Source organism: Cupressus sempervirens, chromosome 10 (genome assembly GCF_028749045.1).
Source record: "Cupressus sempervirens isolate cs-2001-9-10 chromosome 10, ASM2874904v1, whole genome shotgun sequence".
Lineage (NCBI taxonomy): Eukaryota > Viridiplantae > Streptophyta > Pinopsida > Cupressales > Cupressaceae > Cupressus > Cupressus sempervirens.
The window spans coordinates 936,889,059-936,912,040 of NC_143127.1; the positions used below are offsets into that span (position 1 = coordinate 936,889,059).

General features: G+C 34.6%; 1 protein-coding gene across 2 annotated transcripts in view; it reads right to left on the reverse strand.

The window, feature by feature from the left end:
* LOC149537049 (ELMO/CED-12 family protein) overlaps positions 1-22,982 on the reverse strand; it is a 65,216-nt gene that overhangs the window by 30,474 nt on the left and 11,760 nt on the right. For both annotated transcript variants that reach the window (XM_089806970.1, XM_089806969.1), the window contains exons 6-8: positions 18,644-18,759; positions 11,738-11,792; positions 11,391-11,511 (exon numbers count right to left, since the gene is read on the reverse strand). In XM_089806970.1, coding sequence (XP_089663096.1) covers positions 11,391-11,511; positions 11,738-11,792; positions 18,644-18,759 — 292 coding nt within the window. The remainder of the gene's footprint in view (positions 1-11,390; positions 11,512-11,737; positions 11,793-18,643; positions 18,760-22,982) is intronic.

The window sequence follows — 22,982 nt, forward strand, 5'->3', positions numbered from 1 at the left end:
TCTTCTTCAACTTCCTCTACCTCCTTCATTTTCTCTTAAGTCAATAGAATTCCCCTCCTTACCAAGCTTCCCATCTTTCTATCTAACCACTCTTGAGTGAAAAGTGCAAATGAGATCATCTCAAGGTTGAGTTCCTCCTCATCCGGCCAGTCGATCAATTCCAACTAATGATTTGTAGTTGTTTCAAAATCTCCCTTGGTGTCTTTATCATCTTCCTCCAATTGATCAAGGACTTTAATTCACTTCCACATGTGTTTTCTAATCATATCCATTGTTAGCCTTGAGAACATTGTCTTCCTAATCTCTAGATCATCATTTGCATTGGTCCAATTATCTTCTAAATGTGGAATCTAAAGGAACCTATTTTTGTATGCCCTCTTGATTTTCTCCATTGGGTCAAAGTTTTCTCTTGCTTTATAATATCCCAAAGCATAAAACCCAAACTCATTTTCTACGACCTCAACTACTGAGAAGGATGGGCAAGTTTCACTTCCAAGATTAAATTGAAATCCAACTCCAAGTTTGTGCTTGTGCTGTTGAATCTTTTCATAGGCAATTAGTTGTCATGCTACTTCCATGATCACCAATTTATTAGGACATTGGAGCTTTCAAGGACATGTACTCCTCAACACTCAAATGTATAAGGTCTTAAGATATTGAAAAAGTTAGAAGTTAGGGTTGTCGTTAAACAAAAGGATAGACCCGTCAATGCCCATTACAACCACTAGACTTATAGAATCTATAAGAGGCAATTAGTCCCTAGTCATGAATCCCAAGTGGAATGCAAACCATTTTTCCAACAATCTCCCTCTCAGTGTTACCCGACGAGATTCAAACATATGACCAAACTCCAATACCACTTGTTAGAAGCTAGGGTTATCATTGTACCAAAAGATTGTCCTGGCAATGTCCAATACAACTACTGGACTTATAGAATCCATAGGAGGCAGTTAGTCCTTTGTCAAATAATCTTTTGTCTAGAGCCTCTTGTAATGATCTTACAGCTCTCATTGCACATGTATAATTGAAAATATTGAAGTTCCTTTTATGGAGGTGCACTTGTGGATATCACTCGTGTACAAGGAATTATGCTGCTCCAATTCCACATCACCCGAAGCTAGTCAATCTTGGAAACTTGAACGCCATACCAATATGTAGACCAAATATAAATTCACATGAAATAACTTTGTATTCTTTGTCATTCTCAATTGAAAAACAAGATTGTCACTAATTCTATTGGCCCATTTAAACATAACCTCTATGGTGGATATCTTGTGTAAGAAATAGAACCAAGGCTTGAAAATAGCCCCTTGTGTCTCTCCCATGACTTTTCTTAGCATGATGATGAGGTTTCTATAATCATCCTTCAAATGACTTGGTTTACTTGCATAACTTCAATATCTTGGAGCAATGACTCCTCGATTCGTTTAGCAATTCATCATTCATCTTGGCAACACAAGCATCCACTTGATCATTATAATGTTTTAGTGCTTGCTCCTTTGTAATGTAGACACCTAGCTCGTGATATGGTATGTTGAAAGCTTCTCTAATTGCTCATTCAATAAGGAGAGTCAACATTTGCTTATCTTTCCCATAATGGATTACCTTTGTTTGTGGATTGTACTGCATTGCACACTCAAGTACTAGTTAAGTGCATTGCATTGTAGGAAGAAAGAATGTTGCTTGAACAATTTCATTCCTGACCATGCTTCTTGCCATCCTTGACAGATTTCCTCTAAACATCCTATCTGTCACTTGCAACATATTGGTATGTCCTAGAGGTTGGTATCTCCAATCTTCTTGTTCTTTGAGGCGAAGCTTGTCTCTGGCATCATATCCTTCATATCACTCTTTATTTGGAGTTGTCTATCCTTGTTTGACTTTGCAGCTTTAGCTACCAACAACCTTGAACCTGCTGTCAACACCAACCATTAGCCTTTTTGTTAATGTATCAAAGTGAAGACTTTTATTATACTGAATAACTACTCAAGACCAGAATATAATATTAGAATGAAGATGGTATGAAATATTTTCAGCACTACAATATACTGGAAGTCGATATTCAGTATTCTTTTGCTCTATAATAACTTGAAGACTTATTTTATTTCTGTGTTCGCTGTATTACAAATCAAAGAAGACCGATATCATATATGCGGGCAATTTATTGAGGAGTCACGACTGATAGCCGTCACTCATACTTGAGTCACATCTATCAGGTATGACTATTGTTAACAACAAGGATTTAACAAAAGTCAACCATAGTTGAATTCATTAAACATGCCGAAACTTGTTAATATTGACACCCGATAATATGAAGACATTTGTTCTTTAATATCGATGGAATGCTCTAATGATTTATATCGATGTGAATAGATTTATAATCATAACTTGTCTTATTTGTATATTTAGAATAACAGTGTATATATGTATATATATATATATATATATATATATAAGTTTATTAAATATCTCATATATAAAATAACATAAATATGATTATAAGAGTTCTGAATAAATCTGCAACTAATCTATACATTAACACTTTTGAATTTTGATATTGAATTGGAAAGCAAGATTTTTACTTTGCAATAACTCCTCCAAGATACTACTATCAATCTACTTACTTAGGCCCATGTTCTTTAAGTATAAGTTTCAGACGTAGCTTCCAACCTGCAAAATCTAAATCACCTTCTAGCCTGTCTTCAAGCCTCATACCGTTCACCATTTTATTAATAATATATGATGCTTCTATAACCTAGATAATTTTAGTCTGATATCAGGATACTTCTTTTAAACCTACTCTGATACCATGTTAATGTATCAGACTAAAGACTTTTATTATACTGAATAACTGCTCAAGACCAGAATATAATATTAGAATAACGATGGTATGAAATATTTTCTGTACTACAATTTACTGGAAGTTGATATTCAGTATTCTTCTGCTCTGTGATAACTTGAAGACTTATTTTATTTCTGTGTTCACCATATTACAAATCATAGAAGACCGATATCATATATGCCGGCGGTTTATTGAGGAGTCACGACTGATAGCCGTCACTCATACTTGAGTCACATCTATCAGGTGTGACTATTGTTAAAAACAGGGACGTAATAAAAGTCAACCGCAGTTGATTTCATTAAACATGCCGAAACTTGTTAATATTGATGCTCGATAATATGAAGACATTTGTTATTTAATATCGATGGAATGCTCTAATGATTTATATCGATGTGAATAGATTTATAATCATAACTTATGTCTTATTTGTATATTTAGAATAACTGTGTATGTGTGTGTAAGTTTATCAAATATCTCATATATAAAATAACATAAATATGATTATAAGAGTTATGAATAACTCTTCAACTAATCTATACATTAACACTCCCTCTTAGATTAGTAAGATACACACGTATAAGAGGTCTTTGATCAGAAGACTTCTATTATCCAATGTCAAATATAAAACATCGTGACATGTGAGAGTTGGTTGGCCTATCAGAATATCAATTACATGATATTCACCAATCTCTCAAGAGCAATGGCCTATCAGAAACATCAATTTAATGATGATCACCAAATACTCAGTGTGGTAATGGCCTATCAGAATATCAGGGCAAGCTATACACCAAGTACCGAAAATATATCTATACAAACAACTTGTAGATAATCAAATTAATAATATCAACCGCCTAGTTGTTGATTTACAAGATAAAGCCCTTACATAAAACACTTTCACAAAAATGAATCACGCTACAAGTTATTGTAAGGACGCCACTTTACAACAACTTCTCTTGATACAAGTGAAATCCTTTTTGAAGTCGTCACTTCTTAAAGATTAACACAGGTTTTATTTATAATATATATAAAATGGTACAATGATCAATTTCTCTAAGACATGTCCTCAGATTTTACAATCATACCAAGTTCTTTGCGAAAATGTTCCACTTTTGTCTTGGCAAGTGGTTTGGTAAGAGTGTCTGCAATTTGATCCTCTGTACTAATATATTCCAGCTTGATTACATCCTTCTCAACCATGTCTCAAACATAGTGATAAGGTATCTCGATGTGTTTTGATCTGTTATGAAACACAGGATTACGAGATAGCTTGATGCAGCTCTGGTTATCATAATAAATAGTAGTAGGTTGAAGTGGCTTCCCAAATAATCCAAATAGAAGTTTCCTCAACCATACAACTTCTCTTGCTCCCATAGTTGCAGCTATGTACTCGGCTTCTGTAGAACTCTGTGCTACTGAAGACTACTTCCGACTTAACCAAGATATCATTGCTGAGCCCAATGTAAAACAACATCCTGAAGTGCTCTTACGATTCTCTAAATTTCCTGCCCAATCAAAATCTGTATATCCCTGTAATTTTAATTCAGTTTTAGTGTATTTGAGGCCATATCCAATAGTACCACTAAGATATCTGAGAATCTGTTTTGCTGCCACTAAATGAGTTTGTTTAGGTTTGCAAATGAACTGCCTAAGAACATTTACAACATAACAAATGTCAAGTCTTGTGTTCACCAAATACATTAAAGAACCAATTATCTGTCGATATGGAGTAGGATCAACACTTTTAGAATCTTCAATTGCTTTTTTTAGTTTTAGGAGGTTTGTTTCCATAGGAGTTTTCATTGCCTTACTATCCAACATGCCAAATTTGTTAAGTAGATCCAGAGTGTACTTGTCTTGATTTAGGAAGATTCCTTTTGAATGCTGCCATACTTCTAGTCCCAAGAAATAGTGTAGTATTCCTAGATCTTTCATTTCAAATTCAAATATGAGAGCTTGTTTACATTTTTCGATTAGATGATCTTCTCCTGTAATCAAAAGATCATCAACATATAAAACCATGATTAACATATCCCCCTGTATTGCTTTGTAATATAAATTTGGATCTGCAATGTTTTTAGAGAAGTTAAGTTTAGTCAGATGCTGATCTATCCGTTCATACCAAGCTCGGGGAGCTTGTTTCAATCCATATAAAGCCTTTTTCAATTTGCATAGATGAGTTTGTTTATTGTGTACTTCAAATCCTTCTGGTTGTTCACGATAAACTTCCTCTTCTATAATACCATTCAAAAATGCAGTCTTTACATCCACTTGATCAATTTTCCATCCCTTGGATGCAGCAATGGCTAAAACAGTTCCGACTGAGGTATATCTGGCTACTGGAGAAAAAGTTTCCTCATAGTCTATTCCTTCCTTTTGGGAAAATCCTCTAGCAACAAAACCTTGCTTTGTACTTGTCAATACTTCCATCTACAGCATGTTTAATTTTAAATAGCCATTTTGAGGAGACAACTGATTAATTTTTGGTTCTAGGAACAATATCCCAAACATCATTCTTAAGTATGGAATTATATTCTTCTGTCATGGCATCTTTCCAATGTTGATGTTTCATAGCTTCTTTTACATCAGATGGTTCAAATTTGGAGATTTCACTCATTAATGCAATATAACTTGAGTATATATTAGGACGTTTCCTCTCCCTAATGAAATCTGAAAGAATGGAATTGTTTTCTTCAATTAGCTTTCTGGCCCATAGAGGTCTTTTCTTTTCCTCAGAGGTGTGAGTAATGTCCATGGGTTCAATTGATTTATCTTCCTCCATTAGAGACCCCCTCTCATTATCAGAGTTTTGTTCTTCTAGAGTTTCTTTTGAATTTGAGTAGGCCAAATCTTCATCAAATATTACATCTCGACTTAGTTCAATATTCCTTTGTCTAGGGATATAGATGTGATATGCTTTTGAAGTTTCACTATAACCTACAAAGATTCCTTTCTTTCCTAAGGGCTCTAGTTTGGTTCTCTTTTCTTTAGGAATATGTACATAGACAGGACAACCAAAAATTCTTAGGTGTTTAAGATCAAGTTTCTTCTTGGTAAATACCTCTTCAGGGGTCTTAAATTCAAGATAAGAGTGGGGCCACCTATTTTGAAGGTAAATAGCAGTATTTGAAGCTTCACCCCAAAGAAAAGTTTCAAGATTTTGATCATGAAGCATTGCTTTAGCAAAATGAACTATAGATCTATTTTTCCTCTCAGCTATTCCATTTTGTTGCGGATTATAAGGAACAGAACACTCCCTCTTGATCCCAACAGTTTTACAATAATCTATAAAGATATCAGAAATGTACTCTTTACCATTGTTTGTTCTTAATACTTTTATTTTCTTTCTAGAAAGGTTTTCTACAAGGGCTTTAAACTCTTTAAATTTAGTCAAGATTTCCTCAGATTCTTTACTTTTAAGAAAATAGATACATGTCTTCCTAGAGAAATCATCCACAAATATGATGTAGTATAGAAAACCTCCTGGAGATGGAACTGACATATGACCACATAAGTATGAATGAATAAGTTCTAGAATTTCTTTGGATTTGGTTTGACTATTATGGAATGTAGTTTTGATATTCTTCCCTAGAGCACAACCTTTATAGGTTACTTCATGATATGGATTAAGTTTAGGTATACCTGTTACCATTTTTCCTATAGAAGATAATCCAAGAAAATGAAGATGACCTAATCTCCTGTGCTAGATTTCATTTTCTTTGAAGGAATCGTGAATTAGAGCTGAATGAGAGATAGAGTTAATCTGATAAAGACATCCATATCTAGAGCTAATTTTGTATGCATTTTTAATGTTAGAATTCTTAGGCCAAGCTAAGACATTTCCTTCTATAAATGTAATTCTGAGTCCTTCATCTTCAAGAGCAGAGATAGAAAGCAAGTTCCTTTTTATGCCAAGTACATATAGTACCTTAGTAAGTTCAATTGTTTTCCCTAATTTTAGATGAATAGTACATGTTCCTATTACCATTATGGGATAGTTTGTATCATCTCCAATGGTTACTTCATCAACATAGTCTACTTGTAAAGAGTCCAACTGTCCTTTAAAACCTGTGATATGTCGAGAGGCTCGACTATCAATTACCCAAGTACTTGATCTAATTGATGCTTCATTGGAGAGTGCTGAATAGAAAGCATTGTGTTCAGAATTTCCATTAGAGTTTTGAGTGGTTGCAAATGAAGTTGAGGCTTAACTCTATCAGGGCATCTAGATGTTGGATGTCCAATTTTATCACACCTATAACATTGCATTTTGGAGAAATTAGGTGGCTTCCTTTTTCCCTTGAATTTCTTTTTCTTCTTATTTACTTGAGTTGAGAGAACTTGTAAATCTCCTTTGGAGGAGGAAACAGTTTGACCTCGAGCTATTTGCATACACTCTTCTTGTATACAATCAGCTTTAAGTCTTTCAAATTCAGGTAGTTTTGACCGAGAGCATACCCCTTGTCTGAACGTATCCCATGATGATGGAAGACCTTTAAGAGCCATAATTGTTAACTCCTTTCCATCATAGATGTGTCCTATGGATGAGATTTGATTTCGAAGTTCAGTTATTCTCATGAAGTAAGAAGAAATTTTCTCTCCTTTATTCATTTTAATATTTGAGATTTTGTCTTTTAATGTAATAATCCAAACAGCATTGTTTATCTCAAACATATTTTCAAGAGCATTGTACATCTCATGTGTAGTGTCCAGTTCTGAGATTATAGGGAGTAGATGAGTTTTAACACCATCCACAATAATTTTCATAGCTTTATTGTTGTCACTCTCCCATTTTTCATCATTTGCCTTAGGTGATGAATTAGATTTTTCAATAAATTTATTTAGGCCATGTTCTTTAAGTATAAGTTTCAAACGTAGCTTCCAGCCTGCAAAATCTAAATCACCTTCTAGCCTATCTTCAAGCCTCATGCCGTTCACCATTTTATTAATAATATATGATGCTTCTATAACCTAGATAATTTTAGTCTGATATCAAGATACTTCTTTTAAACCTGCTCTGATACCATGTTAATGTATCAGACTGAAGACTTTTATTATACTGAATAACTACTCAAGACCAGAATATAATATTAGACTGAAGATGGTATGAAATATTTTTTTCACTACAATATACTGGAAGTCGATATTCAGTATTCTTCTGCTCTGTAATAACTTGAAGACTTATTTTATTTCTGTGTTCACTGTATTACAAATCAGAGAAGACCGATATCATATATTGCGGGTGGTTTATTGAGGAGTCACGACTGATAGCCGTCACTCATACTTGAGTCACGTCTATCAAGCGTAACTATTGTTAACGACAGGGACGTAACAAAAGTCAACCGCAGTTGATTTCATTAAACATGCCAAAACTTGTTAATATTGACGCCCCATACTACGAAGACATTTGTTATTCAATATCAATGGAATGCTCTAATGATTTATATCGATGTGAATAGATTTATAATCATAGCTTATGTCTTATTTGTATATTTAGAATAACAGTATATGTGTGTGTGTGTGTGTGTGTGCGTGTGTGTGCGTGTGTGTGCGTGTGTAAGTTTACCAAATATCTCATATATAAAATAACATAAATATGATTATAAGAGTTATAAATAACTCTTCAACTAATCTATACATTAACACTTTTGAATTTTGATATTGAATTGGAAAGCAAGGTTTTTACTTTGCAATAACTCCTCCAAGATACTACTATCAATCTACTTACTTAGGCCAAATTAGAACTCTTTTAAGACAAGACAACTTCAATCCTTCTACCATACTTAGTATTTATTTATAATCAACTTGAATAAAAGGCATGTCTTACTGATTTGGAACCTAAAATCTGAATGTGAGTTCTGATTTCGATACAAAATGGCTTTGATCATTTGACTTGAAATGAATTCCTCCAAAGTTTTGGATTTAATTAAGCTTGAAGCTCATATGTATTTTTTATGGAAAATCAGTGATATTTTTACTTCCTAAACGCCCCAAAATTCACCCCTCTTGATTAAAAAACCGCTGCCAAACAAGAAGGAAATTGCTGATTTTCTTTAGTTAATTCACCGTCTCCAAAAGAAGGAATTATGCTTAAGTTCAATAGAAAGATGAATTACCATCTCCTCTTATATAGGTGATTCCAAAAGTGGAGTTGTGTCTCAGTTTGGGCCAACTTGTCTTTATTTGGGCCAATAAAATCATTTTAATTTAAACATTTAATCTCGTGAATAGACCAGCATGTTCAAGGCCAAACCCCAAGTTTTTAATTCGCCAAGTCATGTGTAGAGCACCCTGTCCTTGACTCCCACTGATCTAATCTTCACTCATATAGGCGGAAATCTCATGTAAGTCAAGACTAGGAGCCTCGACAAGGGGTCAGATTCCACCCCTTTGTTGAGATTCTAACCTTGACTTCTACAGCTTAAACGCTTCCAATTTCTCCATGAAATGCCCCCCTTTATAAAGGCAATATACAATCTTCTCGCCCAAACGTGTTATCTTGCTTTGTAATGGCAGAAATTGGGATGTATCTAGGATTAAAAATCCTGTCTATGGGGCGGATTCCACCCCTTAGTCGGGATAAATTCAATACTATTTACTTGAATTCACGGCGCCATTTCATCTGTATTTCATTTCTCAGAACTTCATTCTCTGTTTGTTGGTTGAAATTCATCAATTGTAATCTGCATTTGAGGCATTTTAGAAGCCATTTTATTCTGATTTGCATCAATGTTTTATTCTTAATCATCAAAATTCACCACCATTTCTGCCTATAACTTCATTCCAATTTTGTGGGAGCTTGGATTTCACATTAAAAATCACCATATTTGGGGCAAGATTCTACCTTCTTGAGATTAAGAATCCCAAGAAGTGGTCAGATTCTGACCCCCTCTTAGGAATATCCTTTCACGCTCTCAAATTCAGAAGTCCTCATGATCTGATCAAGTCTCCCAGCTCCTCATTCTTTGCCTGGTTTTGGTCTGATTTTATGATGTATTTGAAGTTGAAAAACTCATTGTCTTAACCTTAGGGTTGTTCTCAATTCTTCTATTCCACAATCTAGGCCATGAATTCGATCTTCACCTCACCTTTTCTCATAATACTTGCCTTTTGTAGGGGGCAGAATTCTGACATAAGTCAGGATTTGGAATCCTGACTAGGGGTCAGATCCAGCCCCTAAGTTGGGATTTTTCTTCCTCCTTACATGGTTTCATTTTGTTAATTCACTTTCTTCTCCTTGCATCTCATTCATCATGATTTTCAAGGTTCAACCTCATGTTTTAATCAATCTGATTTGTGCTTTGGCTGATTGAAATTTACCGATTTAATATTTCATTCATGTTTTGCTCGGAACCTTCCCCAATGTCTTGACCGATTTTCTATCTCCATCCTCCAAACTTTATCTTCTCATATCATTTAGAATTAGGATCACCCCTTAGACTTACCTCCAAACTTGGGCAAAAATGAAGAGGGAATCAGGATTTTCTTGAGGAAGGGCAGAAATCTTGGGAAAGTCCAAGTTTTGAATCCTGAGACCAGGTCAGAATCCAACCTGTTCTCAGGATTGCTTCAAAGTGGTTGCATTAGTTCAACTTGCCACCACCCTACCCAAAACCATTCCTTATTTGGTGACTTTTATTGCAATTAAACTCACAATAACCCTGTTTACATCCATTCTCGGTTTGATCTCGACATTGATAATCATGCTTGTTCTTTTTCATTCCTATCCCCATGCCTTGCTCAAGTTCAGTGATCTCATGTTTGCTCTTTCATTAGAAGCCACCACCATTGACGATGCTTTCATCTTTCACTCTAAGACCTTACTGAATTCTTGCTCTTTCTAACCTCATCAGATCTTATTCCCGATGAAGAGAACTACCCAACAGTAACATTGCCTCCTTTTGAATCATATAGACCACCTCTAAAGTCCCTACTAGTTCTGCCTTCTACGCACATCCCAATGAGATCCCATTTGTAGTCGTCCATGGGACTGATTTGTAAAAAAAAGGTATAAACGGAATTTTTTAGAGATTTTTGCTTCTATGGGATGAATATTGTAAATAACATATAAGCATTGAGAGTATCAGACGGGAAAATACACTATCAATATTAATGTGTCTGTAGTACTTCCTATTTTCTGAGGACACTTGTGTTGGTTTCACAAATGTTAAATAGTTAAAAAGAAAATCCTTCCAGACAAAAATCCTTGGGACAAATCCTTCTTTACAGTGTAAATTAGTTTGAGTTTTGTTAAAAAATGGCACACATGATTTCCAAAACTTGGATCACTGGACCAGCATGTACTCCATCCATTTCTAGATTTTTATAATACACTAAATGTGCTTTTATTTCAAATAATGTATATGCTAATAAAAAACTTAGCAACAATTTTTGAAGCCACATTACAGGATAAATATTTGTAATAAACAAATGAAAATATAGAAGACTTCGCAAGAATTTGATGCCTACATAAAACTAAGTGCTGAAACAAATCAGGCATCTACCATGCATATTTAATCTCTCAGCATGTATTTCAAAATAAACTGCTTACCTGAATGTAAGTCCAACATTTGTGTTAGCATAAAAGATATATTGATGCCCGCAACAGCAAATGGATACTCCCATTCAGATCGCTTTCCTTCCTGCTTGTGCAACAACCTTTGGAATGATTTCTGCATTCAAAGTAACAACAGACATCTCAATGCAAAACTACATAATAGTTGGTTTGTTTGATCTTATAAATGTGTTTAATAGATTACATTATTTTAGTACATTCTTCAAAAGAAAAAATAAAGAAGAAAGTAAAGGTGTGCATGCACATGTCATACACTATAAGGTCATGATATTAAATACTGATGGATTACACAAACTATAAAGAAAAAATAAAGGAGTGCATACCGGATATTTCTTGGCAAAAAAGATAAGGTTCTCCAGAGATATAAATCCTCCGCCCCTACAAATAGGAGATAACAAAGGTATCTAAGATTCCAACAGCAAAATGATGACTAGATTTGAAATTTAAATACTTAATCTTAGAATTCTTCCAAAAAGTTCAGTACGGGCAGTGTCAAAACATTGAGGACTGCAACTATATATTTGCATTATCATCTCGCCATGTTGACGGCATGTGTAATCCATCAAGGAGTTGTGGGCTCAAATTTGCCATGCAGTGGGATATATATGCGCATTATGAATATATAAGGCAAATGGAAAACAATATCCTTGAAGAGGGGCCAATACACCAGTGTCTAGCTTGGCAGCAACCTAAAAAATAACTTTAAATTTAACTTGGCCATTCTATATAAATCATTTTATGGATGCATCCAATGATAATGCCTGAAGTTATGACCACTTCTGTTTTAGTGTCTAAACATAGGAGGATAAATATATGATTCCTGCTGTCAGAAGAGTTACTGATAAATGTTCCTTTCTAGAACATTTCTTATTTTTGCCTTAAAACAATATTTCTAATTCTAAAATGTTAATTGCATTTGAACTTCTGGATATAAATTAAATCAATATCATGAATTTTGTTATAATATTCAAATAATTCTGAAAAATAATCTTTATCTTGATTTTCTGCTATGTTTTTTCCTTCCAATTTGCATTTATTTCCTTAAATGTTTATCCTTGATATCTACACAAGTTAATGGGTTTTCATCCAATAACTTTATAGAAGAAATTAAGGATAGACAAAGTTTTCAGCATAATCTAAGTTGGCATTGTTCTCTAAAGAAGTGGATTAGCGATTATCCTAGATCACCTTTCAGTTTCGCCTTTTCCTATTTGATCCATTTTTGTCCTTTACTCGGGGGACAATCAACCCCACTGTCTACACCACCAAAACCACTTGCCAACTCCAATGCATCACTTGCAGATACTGCAACAAGAAAGAAGATAATGACAACAGTGGCCTGAGAAACAGAATACTATATGTTGAAAAGGGAAGACTGATGATTCAATGTTGGAAGTGCAATGAAAGGGTCTCTTTGCCCGGGTATGCCAAAGCGGTCAAAATAATGCACACATGTTGCGCTAGTGGTGCGGGCTTGGGAATCATGAAGATATTGACAATTTATTGTTCCTCCTGAGTAGGTGCAGACATGGGAATCTTGAAGATATTTATTGGTGCGGATAAAGGAGGCAATGTACCCATATCCTTGTAAAGAAATTCTACGTCTCAACTAGATATAAACATTAGTTTGGTCATTTTGTCTACTTGGTTTGATTTCTTAGTTTGGTCATATGGATAAGATGCCCTGTTTAATTAGCATTGTCATCGCCATTTTTGTTTTAGGCACTTCTTTTTTCATAAGTTAGAAGTGAATTCTTGAATGCCTGATATTCTTCACTGGTTAAGCAACCCTCAATAGTAACTTCCTCCGTATCTATTCAGTGTTGTATACATCTCTTATAAGTTGAGAATCACTTATCCCAGACTCCCAAGTATGAGAGATGTAGACTTGGGGAACAATAAATATCGATAATTTTAACAAGGTTGCATTGGGATGGGGGTACTTGGGGTATGTTGTGTACCGGTATGGGTACAGGTATGACTATTTTTCAAAATTGGGGACAGGGGTACTTGGGTATGTCAAACTTTTTTTTAAATGCTATTTAATATTTATAGAAAATCTTAAATAATGAGTTATCACAATGGTTTTTCAAAACAAGAACAGTGATAAAGTTTGCAAATGTAATGTAATGTTTTCAGTTTCAGATGTGCAACATGTTTGTGATAATAATATATGATAAAATTTTAGATACATAACAGATAAGGCGGACTTTAAACATGAACAAGATCATAAACAATATAGCAATGACATATTGAAAATGATGAACTTCTGACTTGAACAGTAATAAAGTTTACTGCTAATCACTATTTTATCAAAGTTTCAAACTGATTATGTATTGAAGTAAGCTCACTAAACAAGAATCTGATATGCAAACAAAAAATGAAACAAAAATCAGAAATCTTAATCAAGGTCCTTAGCTATGATGCTCTCCGCTAAGCACCTGGTACTTGGGTATGTGGGTATGTGAACACATGCAACCTAAATAATTTATTGACCCCCCCCCAAGTGGTGCGGACTTGGGAATCATGAAGATATTTATTGGTGTGAACAAAGAAGGCAATGCATCCATATCCTTCTACAGAAATTCCGCACCTCAACTAGATATAAACATTAGTTTGCTCATTTTGTCTACTTGTTTTGATATCTTAGTTTGCTCATTTGATAAGATGCCCTTGATTAATTAGCATTGTCATCACCATTTTTGTCTTAGGTGCTTCTTTTGTCGTAAGTTAGATGAGAACTCATGAATGCCTAATATTCTTCATTGGTTGTGTAACCCTCAATAGTAATTTAATCCTTATCTATCGAGTGTTGTATACATCTCTCATACTTTCAGAATCATTTGTCCCTAGATGAGAGGTGCAGACTTGGGGAACAACAAATATTAATAACTTGTTGTTCTCCCTCAAGTGGTGTGGACTTGGGAATCATGATGATATTGATAATTTGTTGGTGTAGACAGTGGGGTTTATTGTTCCCCCTGAGTAGAGAGCACTTGTTTGCATATTGTTTTTTAGTTGTATGAGCATTCCTTGATGGAATGTCCCAGTAACATGATGTTGCAAAACTTTTTTTTGAACAAGTTTTTATGTGACCTAGTTTGTCATGATGAAACAAATTTCAAATCCTTAAAAATATCTAAATTTCTTGGGTTTTTGAGTTTGTCAAGTTTTAGGCAAGTCTAAGTCGAGATTTTTTTACTAAGTTCTACCTTGAGTAACCCTTGCCGAGTTAGAGTCGAGTTGAATCTGAAAACTTTGATCCAAATGGACAAGAGAAGCAAAGTTTGAATTATCAAGGAAAGCCAAAACTAATGAGAAATGAATATTTGTAGTAACCATATCATCCTAAGGAAATAGAAAAGTCTTTACCTACCACGTAAGAGAAGGATCCCATCAAATGAACATTTATCACCAAAAAATAGCCACTACCATGGATTATAAACCACCTTGGCATAATATTTGGCTCGCCACCATCAAAGGCGATGCATGGCAATCACTATCTCACTAAAGAATCCAAGTAGACCACAATAGAAGACAACATAAACCACTATGACCAATGCCAAAGGAATTCCTTAACACATATACACATGGAACCCTAACATGAGTTGTCTCCAATTGGTGATCACCACAAAGTCTATTAGAGCATGAAAAAAATCTTTAGAAACTGATCGGGTGCAAACACTTTGCATGCACTCAAAGCCTTTTGTTGGAATTTGGAGAGTTAGAAGTTGGAATTGTTTACTTCCCCTATTGTTGAGTGCATCGTATCAAAACCATTGCTTTCTATGGTCGGTGATGTCAAAATTGTTGCTAAATTCAGAAGTTAAAATAGTTTGCATCCCTTATTATTGAGTGCATCGTATCAAAAGTTAAAACCACTGCTTTCCAAGGTTGGATTCCCCTATTGATGTCAAAATTGTTGCTAAATTGACAAAATCATTCTAGCTGTTTCAAAACTGTTGTTGTTCTTCAACTCATTTTTTAAATGGCTACCTACTTACAATAGGCATTCTCAGCTGTCATAAGACAGCAAGTACTTACATTCATCCAACCTTTTGAAGAACTTTCAATGCCTATTCTAGAAATATTCTAGATCCCTTAGGAATTGACATTCACAATCAAACCATATCCAATGCAAAATGTTTAAAGGACTCACCTTTTCGTAAATCTACAAGTTGTTTTGCAAGTAGCAAAATATTGTCGACATGCTAAGGTTTGATCCAATTGTATCCTACCTCTTATAGTTATTTTTTCTATCTATCCCTTTACACAAATTAAGTACTATATAGAAGACATAATTGTGCATCTCTTATATAAAAATTCGTTTGGCCAACATGGGTTTCTTTTAAGCTTGGCAACAACTCATTCACATAATCTCTATACTGCCATCCTGAGATCAAGGGTAATCCCTGCTTCTACCAAACATTTCTACAGAGTAACTTCCCAGTCACATGTCAAAGCTTTTCTAGAATCAACAAAGCAAGCAAATGATTACAAATCCTTACAAGTAGATTTTTGAAGCTCCTTGACCTTTAGTCCTCAAAACTCTTTTCATTGTTATGTCGCAACTGATCGTGCAGGTATTGAACACTTACCACGTATCCTCGCCAAGGTTCAAGGTAGAATCAAGCCCCAAGCAAGGGTTTGAAGGTGGTAGCCCCAAGAAATGACGATTCATGGGTTCAACCCCTAAGAAAAAAATTAGGGTTAGGGTTTATTTTGTGCTACCAAACTTAGTAAACCACCTCAAAGAAGGCTTGATAAATAAGTGATTGCAGTGTTTAAAATTTATTAGACTGTAATTTTCTCTTCATAGGATAATAAAATAAGTGGCAGTTGTTTCTCTCGTGGATGTAACCATATTGGGGGAACAATATTAAATATTTGTGTTACTGTATTTTTGTCTTCTCTTATTTCTATATTATCTTAATATTGCTTATTGTTCATACCTAAACCCTAACAGCTTCAAAAAAGCTCTTAAAACTTTATGGGTTGAGCAAGAAAAGGCAAAATCTACTGTAATTTAGCAATTAGAAAAATTGTCTTTATCTAAAGCATTGTCGATAGGTTCGATGAAGATTTCATTTTGTTATTTAGGACATTCTCAATTGTGTGCGGTGTCAAGTAGAATTTGGATATGTGACATAAAGAAATCACTTCCAACCTGAAGAAATTGAGTTTGAAAATTTTCTATAATGAAGAAATTGAGCTCAATAACTTTCCAACTTTATCCTTTCCATTTAAAAATTTCTATATTCCTTTTTTTTGTCATCAATTTGAGCCTTGACAATAGATATTAGAGAATTAGGTGTGTAATCTAAGCCCTCACAAGAAGTCATTTTTTAATTACAAAATATATGACGCATAAACATTATTTGCCAGTGAGAAGGATCCTTGTAAATGAGCTAGATAATCAGTTGCATGGTGAGAGTGGTGTGCCTTGGTGGAAGCAAGTTTGGAATTATTTATCTTGGCCTAAATGCAACTTTTCCCTTTGCCTTATTGCCCAAAGTAAGTGCCTCACCTAGGATAACTTGCAAAAGAGAGGCTTTCAAAGCCCTTCTATTTGTGTCCTTTGTAAAAGCTATAAGAGTAGTGAAAATTGTATTTGTAATCTCCTTTCCAATGTCACTACCCTAGGGGGATTTTACACCAATTGTGGGGAGTGTGGAAGCATGCATGTGCCCATGCCACCTCTAACATAATTTTTTGGGAAAGCTTGGGCTGCCCTCCAACTAAGACCTCTTTCCTACAAGTTGCTTGGGTTCTTGGCGCAACTTTGATCATCTAGAATTTATGGTTATTAAGAATCTAAAGATCTTTAAAGATTCAAAAAATAGTGAGCATTCTGGTGTAGAGAGAGACTGTCAACGACCTTCAAAAACTATTTTAGCAAAATGTGATATGTTTGCACCTATGGACTTTGGTGATCTAGCTATGATAAAGAATTTGAATCTAGTCAAAAACTATATAGGCTCCCTTGTCAAGAGGAGATCAAGGCAGACCAAATAGAAAATTCATAGGGAGGGGAGGTGGCTCCCTCCTAAGAGAGTTTTGAAAGTTAACATTGATTGTTCTTCCAGGGGCAACCCTGGACACGGTGAAAGTGGTGGTATTCGTAGAGGTAGCGGTAAAGGGGTTATTTTCTTTTTTTTCTACTTGTAAGGGGCAATATTCTAATAACCTTATGGAGGCTCTAGCTATTCTTCATGCAATAGAATGGGTGTTATTATTCTGGTTAGAAGATACTTGTTTGTGAATCTGATTGTCAGATTGTGATCAATAAGTTGAATGAGCAACATTTGGATGGAGCTAATTGGAATTTAGCCTTAGTGATAAAGCAGATTTGGGATCTATGTTCTTCTCTAGATCATACTTTCATTTGTCATATTCCTCAAGGATGAAATAGAGTGGTAGATTGTCAGACGAAATGGGCTTCTAAGAACCTGGATGGGTGGGATATGGATGACTAAGCCTCTAGTTCCCAAAGTGCTCAAAGACTTTAAAAGTGTTAATTCTAGAGGACAGAGTTATGTAGTTATGTTCCCAGCAAGGTTCCTTTTGGATTATTAGGTTGGCCTAGGACCTTTGTCTTTGTCCTCTTAGCTTTATTTTGGATAAATATTTACTAGTGTTACCCGGGGATGCATATCTAGCATAATTTGCCCTATCCTGAAAACTCAGAAACTTTTGAAAACTCATCCCCTGGTTGTCCCATAAAATTAATGTTTGAATTTTGATACTTTGTTTGACTTCCACTCCCATGTGAACACTCAATTTAAATTATGACACAAATGTTATATGTTAAGGTTCTATAACGTATATAAGCATGCATTATCCATGTTTTCGTATGAATATTTAAATTCTCCCTATTTTTTATATAGCTGTCCCCTGCTTTGGGTAAAAAATCACAATAACTTAGACTTTTACCCCTTTAACAAAAAAAAACTGTTTGCATACAAAATGACTAGTATGTTTTGCAGATTTAGTTACTGCATTCTTGTGTTTCATCATTTGATTCGCAAATTTAGAAATGTCATATAATAACCAGTTAAAATGTTAAACCCAAAAGATAACAGAATTTATCTGTAGCAAAATTGTAATACATGAATAAGGAACTAGAAAAATCTGTGTGCTCAAACTATTGATATTACGTTCCCATCCAATCAATTTAACATAATATTTACATAGTTTCCTACAAAATGTTCAAAAGCCCTGCATCATACCTAAAGTCTGTAGATGGATCAGAACCTTGCCAGCCCATTTCTTTCCACTGATCTGATATAAGACCCACTAGTTCACGATCTGGAAAGACTGCATGCCAAAGAGCCTTGAGAGATTCCTAAAAATTCAGTTGCTGGGAAGTTAATGGAAAGGACATATTGCCTTAGGATTTACATTACACTAATATGGAAGGGAAAAAATCACCTTAGGATTTATATTATAGTGATATGAAACAGTGAAATGTCAAAAACAAACTAATGTAGATATTAAAAAGAAGAAAAATAACTGTGAAAAAATACAAATAAAAAAACTGCATGTCAGTCTTCTGTTAACAGATATCCCTCAACTATAGGCACAATGCACAATTTTATTTAAAAAACTACAAGAAACAATCAAAATTTTGTTTTTTGAAATGGTAGACACACAAACTGGTTTTGAACCTACCAGCAGCAACTAATAATTCAGTCTGAGGCAGTCAGTGACTGAGAAGCTGATCAAAAACCTTAGATGCTTGTTTGTCACTTAAACTGCCATTTTCCTAGCAATCGTTTAGGCTTGACAAATTATAGAAAAAGTGATATAACGTTATACCTATGTTCTTTTCAGATTTAAATTGTTAGAAAAGAATTAACCTTTTACAAGTTCAAAGTGTCATGTCTCTGTGTACTTTAAGCATCTAAATCAGTGATTCAAGAATTCACAGAATCAGAATAGATACACTCCTTGCTCAGTGAAAAGCTAAGCTGAAAACTAAAAGAGTAAGATATTTCATAATTTGTGAAATAATGTAGTTTGATTCAAATAAAAAATTTAGGTGGGAAATACCATAGTTGAAATAGTCAAAGAGAATTCGACAAGAAAACAATTTCTCAGAAAAAGTTTGAACTGGTGACTTTTTAAGGCTTTACTCACAGAATCTTTGAGAAAAACTCAGTGAGTCTGTGCTAAATTATCGGCTGCATCTGTATTAAGTGTTTCAGTGTCAAAACAGAGGATTTATTTGTTTTTTATGACTTCTCATTTGCTGCTCAAGCCACAAAGCATCCTTCCAAGGTATTGCAAGGTCATTTGCATGGATTTAAGTCGATTTGAAGTGGATTTGAAGAGAATTTCAAAGCAAAATTGGATTCTCGAGTAGGTTGTCAGATTTCTTAAGCTTTCTTTTTTTGAAATCTTTTTATCTCCTTTATGTTGCATCTAGGTTTATAGAATCTCAAAAATGACATTTCATAAGTAATCTAAATTGTTTGAGACTTTTTCACTGTTGTCTCAAGAATCTCAACTTTTCCTTTTATTTTATTTTTTTCAAGTTTCAGTTATGTCTAGAATTATTCAAACTAATTAAGTTTGCTTTCTAAACTTTTATTAAAATAGTAATTTGTGATTTCAATTTGTATGGGTAGGTTGATAATTTGATTGATAACGGTAAATAGAGATTCTTCTGCAACTGGGTCAGCTTCAGGGTTTGCTAGTGCATCAATTAACGCATGCCCATCTGGATATGTAGGAAAGTGTCCTAAAGGGGCTAGAGATAAGGCTTGGAAGTATGTCTTTAAAAGGACCAAACATAATACCATAATTTGCATCAAGTGTGAAAAATTAATTTATGGAGACATACACCACTTGAGATACCACCTTGCAAGCAGTATGAAGCGTGCTGCAAAGGTTTGTGAGAAAACCATAGATGAAATTGAAACAGAAATTAATACCTTACTTTCTACCGAAGAAGAGAAGAAATTGCAAAGGGAAAGAACAAAATTAGTCATGAAAACATGCAAAGCTAGATCTCAAGGTGTTACAATCAATCTTGGAGAGTAGCACTTGAGGGCATAGTGAGCTCCCTTCATGGTCCATGTATCCACAAATCCACCGCCACCTCGGCCACCAAATATTTTGTGCACAAATTAACATTGAGGAAACTATGCAGAATAGGGCAGTGCATCAGCAAATAGACGTTGTGTGCACTAATTTCTGGTACTTTAACAACGTCCCTTCAATGTGGCAGAAAACCCATATGGACCAAGTTTGGTTGTTGAAACAACTATGGCAAAAAAAGGTTACAAGGTGTCTTCTTGTCTTGACTTGAGTGGGAGGTTAGTTCAGTTGTTTTAGTTTCTAAAGTTTAACTTTTTATATTTAGTTTTGAATCTTGATAGCTTACGTCGAGTTGTTTTATTTTCTTCTTCGAGTGTAGACTCAATTTATGTTCTTTTTTATTTAGAATTTACTAATTAATAATTACTATTTTTTGATGAATTTAAGTTATTTTCTTTTATCAAAATTGTGTACTTCAAATAATTGTACTTTGTACTTGTAAGTTGCTCGCAAACGTAGTTGCTAGGGAAAAGGAAGTGGCAAAAGAGGAGATAATAGAATGGAAACAATTTGGCTCCACCATTCTTTCCAATAGGTGGATAGATGACAAAAACCACGCCATCATTAATGTTTTAATTTCTTGCAAAAATGATGTGGTGTTCTTGAAATCTATGGATGCCTCCAACAAATGAAGATTGTCGAAGACTCTAATGTTAGAGCAAGTTCTCATTGAGGTGGAATTGAAAATGTGGTGCAAATAATAACTGATGATACAGCAGCATATGTGGCAGCTAGTAGAATCCTCCAATACAAACATAGTACACTTTTTTGGACACCTTGTGCAAATTGTCCTTGACCTTCTGTTGAAGGATATAGAAAAACTCAATTGGATGACATCAATGTAGAGAATGCATGAAAGATCACAAAATATATCTACAATCACTCTTGGGTTCTTCACTTGATAAGAAAACACACCAAAGGGAAAGAGTTAGTAAGAGCGGGTGTCACAAGGTTTGCAATGACTTTCTTAACATTGTGAAGTATTCTTAGTTCTTTGACGGCTTTGAAGCAAACATTTGTGAGTCAAACATGGTTAGACTCGAGTTATTCAAAGAAGCCTATTGGAGAGAGTGTTGTATACATTGTCTTCGACAAGCAATTTGCACAAAGATCTACAGAGATTGTGAAGGTAACTTGAATATTTTTTTTTTTTGTATTCAATTCTTTCATTATTAATTTGTCACTTTAAAGATTAATCTTTTTGAATTCTTCAATTGCAAATGTTGGAACCCTTGGTTAGAGTTCTTTGCATAGAAGATGGGAATCAAAACCCAATGGGGTATCTTTATGAGGCCATGGATAGGGCCAAGGAGTCTATCAAAACTTAGTACAAGGGGGACAGCCTCAAATTTGACACCGTATGGGAAGTTATTGATGATAGGTGGAACAATCAGCTCTACCAACCAATTTGTGCAGTTAAATACTTCCTCAAACCTCATTTTTGCTTCTCATCATCTTACTCAGATCCCAAAAAAAGAGGTCATGGAAGGCGTCACTACTTGCATTTACAAGATGGTGCTTGAGGTTGAGATAAAAGACCTTGTTGTATCTAAATTTGACATTTACAAGAATGCAAGAGGCAAGCAATACTCTTTAGATTTTCCAAGTGTGGAAGAACCACTCAAACCCTTCGTGTAATCTTTGGAATTTTGGAGTCGTTTACGTGCGTGATAAGTAGATGAAAATTAAAGTATGTTTTCACCTTGCTTTCTAACTCTTCAATTTTTTATTTTGAAGATGCTTGGTGGCAAAATTAGGGCGGAAATGCCCCAAATATACAAAGCGATCAAAGAAAAGGTTGGTGCACTATCAAGGATACATGGTAAAGAAACTTGAGCGAAGGTAGGAACTAGAGATACTGAGTACAAAGGGTCTAGGACTTCTGTAGTACACATACATCATGATGATAACTGAACAAGTAGACTAAAGGATGTTTGAGGTTAAGTCTTTCTATATAAAAAGATGATTCGAATAACAAGGTTGGCATAGGAACATGAACAAGGAGATAGCGACAAGTTTGAAATCAAGAGCAAGAAAGATTTTAAGGACAAGGATGGTACAATCAAGAGAATCTTGAGTAAATCGCGAAGTCCCTCTATGAGATAATCTTCCCCTCAAAGACTAGGGTGTACAAAATAGGGACAAGGCTACAAGGACATTCATTTGCCCCTATGCAAGTTAGCTTTCCACTTAATTAAATGATTGGAGAATAAGGACTATTTTATAAGGAGATCAACTTATCCCTATTCAAATCAATTTTTCATAAGGATCAGATATGATTCAACTCAAGGACAAGTTGTTAGGATCTCCAATTTGTCCCTATGAACAATCAAGGCTAGAGGACTCCAAGCAAAGGAGAAAAAGAATCAAGGAATCAAGGATGTTCCAAACAAAGGCAAAGACTTCACCACATAAGGATGATCAAATTAGGCATGGCGGAAAGGTCTACAAATAAGGAAGATTGTC